At 44.6% G+C, this 9,591-nt stretch overlaps 1 protein-coding gene across 1 annotated transcript; it reads left to right on the plus strand.

Annotated features, from left to right (window-relative positions):
• The first annotated feature begins 7,626 nt into the window (after nucleotides 1-7,626).
• On the plus strand, nucleotides 7,627-8,109 carry LOC103209957 (zinc finger and SCAN domain-containing protein 21). The gene has a single exon (XM_007955878.1). The coding sequence runs from the start codon at nucleotides 7,627-7,629 to the stop codon at nucleotides 8,107-8,109; it is 483 nt and encodes a 160-aa protein (XP_007954069.1).
• Nucleotides 8,110-9,591: the final 1,482 nt, after the last annotated feature.

Genomic DNA, 9,591 nt, shown 5'->3' on the forward strand with positions numbered 1-9,591 from the left:
AGAAGTCAAGTGGCCCTCACCAGATACAGCAGAAAAGAGAAGGTTGCTGTGCTAGATGGAGCCACATCTATTGCAGGGGGCGGGACCGACATTATACCATAGAGGTCAGAATAATACTGTAACCAGGAGTATGGAATTTTAAGGATTAAAAGTCCCTCCTATCTGTATAGCCAGGGGGCTCTGGTGGCATAGTGCCTAAGGCATCTGACCGCTAACCAGAAGGCTGGTGGTTCAAACCCACCAGCCACTTGGAAGGAAGAGTGTACAATTGACTTCCATAGTGATACCACCTTGGAAATCCAAGGACGAGTCGCTAGGAGTCGGATCTGACTCCACAGCAGTAAGTTTGGTTTGGTTTGCTTTGGTTATCTGTATAGCAAGTTCCCAAAGCACTCTCACACACGATATAATCCGATACTTCTCCCAACCCTTTAAAACTGTTAAAGCAGGTATTATGTCATTTTTCTGCTAGCAAAGTTGCATCTCCAAACCCTCCTCTCATTAGCAACAGAGCTCCGACTAAGCCATAGGGTTGTCTATCCCACTCTGCCTTTTTTCTCTTTTCATTTCTTTAGCAAATATCTTTATAGCTTTCCAGCATGCTGTAAGGGTAGGCTCCTTCCAGAAAGAAAAGAAAAGAGGGTAATTTTCAGAGCTGCAGTGGGTGGGAAGCCTGCCCAGCTGGGTTCTGAGAGAAATTGAGGTTTGCTTGCTCATTATTGGCCAAGCTTAGTGTGGTAGCCAAAACAAGTGATGTTGAGAATGAGTGAGGAAGGTCCAGGAATAAGAATTTTGGCAACCCTGCTAGAGGGGGAGGGAAGATGGGGGCCAGGGCCCATAATAAATACCAGAAGCTTCTCCCCTCTCAGGATTCTGCCACAAAAGGGGAGATTCTGTCACACCAAATGTGATGGTTAATGTTACCTGTCAACCTGGCTGGGCCATGATTCTCAGTATTATGTAATTATCGTCCATTTTGTAAGCTGATGTAAGGGGAGTTTCCTTGAGGGTGTGGTGTGCATTCAATATATATGGACGTTCTGGTAAAGCTCTCACTCTCTCGATCCTGCATCAAAATTGTCATCTTCTCACCTCTTGACTGTGAGCCAGCAGCCTGCCACCTGACCTGCTGATTTTTGGGTTCAGCAGCCTGTGCAGTGATGTGAGTCAGGAAAAGCCTCCAGCCTGATGCCTAACCCATGGATTTAGGACTTGCCAACCACCACAACTGCATGAGCCATTTTCTTGAAATCTCTCTTGATATATTTATAAACATACACTTCATTGGTTTTGCCCTTCTAGAGAACCCAGCCTAACACACCAAATAAGCTTCCAATTCAAGAGACATGAGTCATGTAGAGAAAGTGGGCAAGTTCAGAGGTCATTTAAATGAGTTCAGGTCTCCAGGCCCAGACATTTTACATTCCAAGATTGAGAAGTAACTTCTAAATAAGAAGTGCTGCAAGTAATCTTTGGAACAATCATACATGATACTTTTCAAATATTTTGAAGGGATGATAAGATCAAGATGTATTTTGTGAGAGAGAAGAACTAGGATTGACAACTAAGATTGCTTTGTCCCTTATTCTCCCCAAGACTTGTTTGAGGAAAAGTTCTACAGGTTCTGTTAGGTCAAATTAGATGTTTAGACCTCACATTTTTGGTGTTCGTAATATCTGAATGACAGCTGACTTGTGAACACCCCTACCTATTAATACGTGGCACCGAGAAAGGGCCCATCTTGGAATCTGACCAGAGAAGAATGAACGCCCTTAAGAGAGATTTTAAGGGAATGATAACGATATCTGAGGTCTGCTTCAAAATAAGCAATGGGAAGTGCGTGGGAGAATGAATGAATCAAGATTGACACTGTGATCATTATTGAAGCTGGGCAATGATGTCATTCTCTCCACTTTTGTGTATCATTGAAAATATCTGTAATAAAAACTTATTAAAATGATCCTAGAAAAACATCAGGGAAAAATTATGTTTCTGTAAAATTATGGTGCAGCTCAGCAAAAGCAGCGTGAGGAAAAGGTGAGTAAAGAAATTGAGAACACGCAAAAGCACACCACCCTTAGGTCTGAAAAGTGATAACCAAATCTAGAGCCCAGGGCTGGTCCCCATGTCCATAAATCTGGACCGACATCACAAGGGCCTGAGGATACAAAGAGGAATCGGACTCGGAAGTCCACGAGGGACTAGCCGGACCGACCCCCTGCCTCTGTCCTTCTCGGGAGAGTTCCCTCCCAGGGGCCGTCAGCGGCGACTTTGGCTAGGACAGCCAAACCTTCATCTTGTCTAACTTTCTTTTGAAAATGAGGGAGGCGGGGGGCTCCGCTCATCCCCGAAGCACCTCAACTTCCCTTGTATGCCCGAGATTCCGACAAGACCTCCCAAAAGCCTAGAAGGGCCGCGGAAGAGGAGGCTTGTGACGCATTTCCGGTTGCGCCAGCCCGGTGGTACCCGTCGCGGGGCCCGAGCGCTCGGAGCGGCTGTGATTCAAGGTGAGGCGAGTGGCCCGGGGTTAGCCTGGTGGGCGGGAGAGGGAGTGTTGGCCGAAAGGTTTCGGGAGGGAAGAGCGAGATTATCAACGGAGAGGTCCCCAACTCCGACCGGCCCCAGAAGGGCTAGGGGAGGAGCCACCTGTCCCTGTCCAGCCAGGGCTGGTGGAGGCGCCGGCTCCCTAGAGGCTTTTCCTACCACCACCCTCCCGGGCTTTAACAAATGAATCCTTAGCTTTCAAGTTCGGGAAGTTTCTTTGTGCGCTTCCTGAGCAGAGTCGTCCGCCAGGCTGACCCAGGCGGCCTTCTCTTTGACCCTGGCTCTCCGCGGTGGTTCGTTGTTGTTGCTACGTGCCGTCCAGTCGGTTCACGCGAGGCTCATTGGTGATGGGAACACACCCAAAGTGTTGGGAACCTCCTGTGAGAAGCTGATTCTCATTGGAATTACTGAGTAGTGCCCAGTCCGAGAAGGAAATAGTCTCGTGGGTTTTGTTCAGATTAGAAAACAAACAAACCAGGGATCTGGTCAGGCTAGCAAACAGCTTTACAGAGAGAGAATGTGGGTGAAGTACCAGGAAAACCTGTGTAATGTGAAAAAGCAATTGAAAGAGCTGGATATAAACTGGAGAATCAAAGAATTAGGAGGCAGACGATTGTTTTTAGGTACTGGAAGGCTAAATGGAAAAAATATTGGGGTAGGACCCAGCTAGGATCAGTGAAGGTAGAAAGTAGTGTGAAGAAATTGATTCCGTTTAAGGAAGAATTAAAAACCACTCACTGTCATTGAGTTGATTCCGACCCATTGGGTTTCTGAGGTGGTAAGTCTTTATTGGAGTAGATTGCCCCATCTTCCTTTCACAGATTAGCTGATGGGTTTGAACCACCAACCTTCTGGTGAGCAATCAAATGCCTTAAGCACCAGAGCTCCTTAATTTAAGGAAGCGCTTATAACAATAAGAACTGCCCAGCAGTAGAATTCTGTGCCTCGAGAATTATTAAATTTGCCTGCCTGCCTACGAATTTTCAGGTACAGACTAATTGAGTCCTGTGTTAAAGCACTGGTTGGCAAAGCTTACTACTAAATTATTAAAATCTCTGATAATTTGATTTACTTATACCTCACCTTATTCAAGAATGAATTTGGGCACTTTAATAAGAGCATATAAACTGGAAAATGGTCATAAAAAAGAAGAAGAAGAAGGAAAAAAGAAACTTCTGGCAACACCAAAAGTCTTCTTGCGATAGATCAGGAACTTTTGCTTAACAGGCTTCTTGAATTCCATTTCTAGATAGCTTAGTCATAGTTCACCATGATTAATAGGAGTTAGTGATGAAGCCTCCATTTCCTTTGCATATGCTTTTTGATTTTAAGAAAACTTTGTTAAGGAAAATACAGGAACCAAGCCCTAAAGGGCATCCCTAAGAGAACTTTTAGGACAAACTCAATATAAAACTCAAAGCAAACCTTTGCAGGTGAGTCGACTCTAACTCATAGGGACCCTGTAGGACAGAGTAGAACTGTCCCATAGGATTTCCAGTGCTGTCAGTCTTTACAGAAGCAGACTGTCACATCTTTCTCCTGTGAACTGCTGACATTTTGGTTAGCGACAGAGCACTTTACCCTGTGCCACCAGGGCTCCTAAGCTTAACAAATGTGAAATTACTGACTTAAAAAAGTCAAGGCAATTCGTTGTGAGATTTTTTTTTTTATCTTTGCCAGTCTGATAGGTGGAAACATTCCGTTGTCGCTTTAATTTGCATTTTTCTTATGACTGAGATTGAACATCTTTTTGGAAGGATTAATTACTATTAAGCTGAGGCTTGAAAGACAAATTGAATCCTGCCACAAGTATTGAGCAGAGGGAGTGGGAAGGGAAGTGATGTGGGAAGGCTGAAACCAGATTGTGAGTGACTTCGCTTGCCATGCCAGAGAGTGATTCAAGGCTTTTAAACAGCTGGGTGATAATGAACACATTTGTATGTTAAACCTCGGCGAGTAGCTTTTGAGCCTGTGGAGACAGAATTGCCAAACTGAAAAGTGACCCAGTTTAGGAGGCTAGAAATCCAAATCCAGGGCACCAGCTCTAGGGGAAGGCTTCTCTCTCTGTCAGCTCTGGGAGAAGCTCCTTGCCTCCTTCCAACATCTGTAGGCCCTGTGTTCCATGGAGATCTCCATGTGTCTTGGCATCAGTCTTCCTGTGGGTTTAGGAGGCTCTCCATGCAGCGACCCCAGGTCCTAACAGTGTGCTCCACTCCTGGTTCTTTTTTCTTGGTGGTAGTCAGGTTCCTCTTTGCTCACTCTCCTAAAATAAAAGATGATGCAGGCCACACCCCAGGGAAACACCCCTTACATCAGATCAAGACTGTGACCTGAGTAGGGTGATGCATCCCATCCCAATCCTGCCTCATTAACACATCTGTTAATAGGTATGCCAAGTTGGTTCTGACTCATAAAACCAAAAAAACCAAACTCACTGCTGTCGAGTCCATTAGATTCATATTGACCCCTCCTTGGGTTTCCAAGGTGGTATCTCTATGGAAGTAGATTGCCCAATCTTCCTTCCAAGGGGTGACCAGTAGGTTTGAAGCACCAGCCTTCTGGTTAACAGTCAAATGCCTTAGGCACTGCGCCACTCATGTTGTTGTTGTTATTGTGTGCCGTCGAGTCGGACCTGACTCATAGCGACCCCCCTTTGAATTTCTGAGGTGGTATCTCTATGGAAGGTATCTCTATGCTCAACCTTCCTTCTGAGGAGTGGCTGGTGGGTTTGAACTGCCAGCCTTCTGGTTAGCAGGCAAGTGTCTTAGGCACTACACCACCAGAGCTCCCACCCCATTCATAGGGACCCTAAATACAACAGATCACATCATGGAGGATGATGACATCATTACATAACTGCCAGACCACTGAGAATCTTGGTCTAGCCAAGATGACACATATTTTGGGGGGACACATTCAATTCTTGACAAGTACTGATCAGGTATTTTGTAGACTGTCTCTCAATTTGGATTTGTCTCATGTTTTCCTCATGGTTAGACTGGGGTTATGGAGGGTGGGAGGTGGGGTGCGGGGAGACCACAAAGATGAAGCACACTTATCACATCAGGAGAACTTGCTGTTTCCGTGACTTAGCACCAGTGATATTAATCCTGATCACCTGGCCGAGATAGTGTGTGCCGTGGTTCTCCATTATAAAGTGACTTTCTTCTCCAGTCCTTTCCCTACTCTCCTCTTTGCAAGCCAGCCACTAAGTACAGACTGTACTCAAGAGACAGGGATCTAAGCTCCACCTCCTTGTGGCAAGTATCCACATACATTATTTGGAATTCTTTCGTACACATTTGCCTCTTCTCCATTTATTTCGCTCATCCCTTTTTTATGTTAGTATAGACTCAGGGATATTTATCTTATACTTTGGCTATAACCCAGTACTACATTGTAATCCAGTACTACTCAGATTGCTTCAGTTTGGTTCTTAGCTCTTGTCCTTTTGATATACCCCCATTGTTCAGTCTTTTGAGCACTGTCTTACTTTTTTGGCACTACAAGATGCTCCGTGTTTATCTTGTATATCCCTGCCCCAACCCTAGAATCAGCAATTTCTCCATTTTCTAGTTCCTTTTATTAAGAGAGTGTTAATAACCAAGGTCTGGGTGCTGGGTGTACACTGGTACTGAGATATCCTTGCTTCTAGGCCCTCAGGAGACAAAGTGAAGAGATACATGTATGGATACTAACTCATGTATTCTACAGTTTCTAATTATTTTTACATTAAGCTAAATATGAGTCGTAAAAAACTACAAAGTATTTTAAACTTTAGTTTGTATTGATAACATTATTTTCAAAACCTGTTTTTACTACTTAAGAGTAGCCTTTAGGATCCATGTATCACATTTATTCTTTCCACAAATATTTGAGCTCCTCCTGCCAGGCATATTCTAGACGTTTGCAGTACAGCAGTGACATGAACAAATCAGATGAAATCTCTGCCCTTAAGAGTTCTTATTCAACTAGTATCCTGTTAAAATACAAACCAGTTGGCCATTGCAATGACTGGCTGTCACTCTTGAGTGGAGACATGAAGCCTTGAAAGATTGTAAGCAGAGGAATGATGTGATATTTTAACAAGGTCACCCTTTCTGTTGTCTTGTGAATAGACAGGGGGACAGGGTAGAAGCAATTAGGAGACTGCTGTATCCCTCCAGGGAGAGATGATGGGCTGGGATGGAAGGGCTGGAGATAGTGAGAAGTGATTGAGCTCTGGCCACGTTTTGAGTGTAGAGCTGTAGCATGTGAAAGAAGGGTCAAGAGTGACTCCAGGGTTTTTGGTCCAAGTAAATAGAATGATGGAGTTGCCCTTAACTGAGATGAACAGCTTAGGGTGTAGATAGAAAATTTAGGTTTCGACTTATTAAGCTTGATAGTACAGGACATCCAGGTGGCACTGTTAAGTAGATAATTAGTTGGCTGTATGAATCCAGAGTTTAGAAGAGAGGTCCAGGCTGGTGATACAGATTGGGCAGTGGATAGCATGTTAAAATCTCAGAAACCAAAATGAGATTCTAAAACAGTTTTCAGAGCAAAGTTAAATGTAATTTTAAAATTATGCCATGCTACACTTTTTGGGAGCATAGAGGTATGACAAAATCAAAGTAGGATATTCTCAGCTGACTCTAGAAAGATTTTGAACAATGTAATTATTATAAGGCGCTCTGGTGGCGCAGTGGTTAAAGGATTTGGCTGCTAACCAAAAGGTTGGTAGTTTGAACCTACCAGCTGCTCCCCGGAGAAAAGACGCAATCTGCTTCCATAAAGATTTACAACATTGGAAACTTATGACTTATGGGGGCTATGAGTCAGAATCAACTTGATGGCAATGAGTTTGTTTTTTGTTTTTTGTAATTGTATGATAATTTTATGGTAGCCATAATTTCCACAGTTTCTTGTGTTAACAATGTGGCCATAAAGACTAGAAAAATATAGTTTTTCAATTTGGTAATTTTATGGTACCCATATTTTCTTAGGTTTAACCTCTGTCCTTAAAGAACCAGAAAACTAAAGAAACCACTATCCTTGGTACAGAGCCCCATCTTTAGCAAGGCTGTTTCCTGAGTCTGTATGATGACCAAGGTACTGGGCATTCCTGCAGTTCTGGGCCCTAGGCCTCCACAGAAGCAGGTGGGACCTGTGGTTGTAAAAGTCAAGGAAGAGGAGGAGGAGAAAGAAAAGGGCCTTCCTGGCTTGGAGATATTTCGCCAACGCTTCAGGCAGTTCGGGTACCATGACACACCTGGACCCCGGGAGGCCCTGAGCCAGCTCCGGGTGCTCTGCTGTGAGTGGCTGCGGCCCGAGCTGCACACCAAGGAGCAGATTGTGGAGCTGCTGGTGCTGGAGCAGTTCCTGACCATCCTGCCCGAGGAGCTCCAGGCCTGGGTGCGGGAGCACTCTCCGGAGAGTGCTGAAGAGGCTGTGGCTCTCCTGGAAGATCTGGAGCGAGAGCTGGATGAACCAGGACAAGAGGTGGGAAGGGGAAAACTTTCTTTTCTTCAAAGAGATTGGGAGCATAGAATTTCAGGCAAGAGCAAGGGGTTGTCCATACAATAAGAACAGCTGATTGGAAGTTTCTACTGAACAATGGTGACCATATTTTCTTCTATCTTAAACTAACATTTAAGCCTTTAGAATTGAATGGGATGCATTTTTTTCTTTTCTTTTTCCTATAAGTTCTACATAGCTCTCCTAAGATTGCCATCCTAGTTCTTAAATTGAGTTGTGCACAAACCCAGCCATTCCCAATTGTCTCTAGGTGACAGCTTCTCCAGATGAACAGAAACATCTGTGGGAGAGGATGTCATCTGCAGGAAGAACAAAAACATCCCTGAGCAGCATGCAGCCACCGCGTATGGAGACCAGGCCCAAACAAGAATCTTGGGAGCGTCTGTGTATCCAAGAGATTGATGAGGTGCAGGATTTCACCCAAGGCCTGACAAAGATCCAAGGTAGAAACCATTTGTCAGGTCCCCCTCATGCCCTGGGCCCATGTGGTTGAAGAAACAGAATAATTCATAATTACTTGGAGGTTATCACCTCCATTGACTTGACTGATTGACTGGCTAAATGGAATCCTTCCCTCTCCCCACTTGGGTACATCTCTCAGATGTCACACTCCTAAAGGGGAAGGGACTGTTCACAGAGGTGTAGGCATATTAAATGAACCAAAAAGGGATGGTGCTACACCCAGACAGCAGTGAAAAGCTGTTACTATCCATAACCTAAAGAGGGAAGAGAGGGACCTCTTACCCAAACCAGGCGAGCACTGTTACCATGAGAGTGGGATTACTTGATAGGAGCTGCGAGTACAGGCCATGCAGTCAGGTGGGGAGAGAGAAGAGTGAATAAATTACCCTGACTTCACCCTCTTTCTACCCTCAGATCTTCTGCTGGTGATTCTGTTGGCAGATCCAATGGAAGCTAGGGGGCAAGAGAGAAAAACAATGTAGCCCTTAGGGTGTCAGCCATCTGGGGCACCGAACAGGACAGGCAGTGAATCCGAAGCTGTGGAAAGGGGTGGCGTTTACAGAAGTCAAGGTTGTATTATGGGAACTGTACTCCCCAGCTCAAATCTCCACAATGATAGTTTATGTAACAGTCTCAGAGCCACAAGTGATCATCTTCTTTGTTGTTTTGTACTAGTAGATTCTAATTGTACATGCCTTCATTTACCTGATAGTTTCAAACCTGGATGTTACTTAATAGGTAGAGTAGGCCACTATTTATATGTATTGTGTGATTTCATGGGTAGGGTCGTAGCCCTCAGAAACTTCCTCCTACATTTTTTGTTATTGTCATTGTTGGGTGCTGTCAAGTCAGCTCCAACTCAGTGTCCCCACGTACAACAGAATGGAAACACTGCCTGCCCAATCCTACACCATACTCACAACCATTGGCTATATTTGAGCCCATTGTTGTAACTATTATGTCCATCTATCTCATTGAGGGTCTTCCTGTTTTTCACTGGCCCTCTACTTTTACTGAGCTTAATGTCCATCTCCAGGGACTGGACCCTCCTGATAGCATGTCCAAAGT

Source organism: Orycteropus afer, unplaced genomic scaffold, assembly GCF_000298275.1.
Source record: "Orycteropus afer afer isolate SDZICR_OR568_19922 unplaced genomic scaffold, OryAfe1.0 scaffold00542, whole genome shotgun sequence".
Taxonomy (NCBI): domain Eukaryota; kingdom Metazoa; phylum Chordata; class Mammalia; order Tubulidentata; family Orycteropodidae; genus Orycteropus; species Orycteropus afer.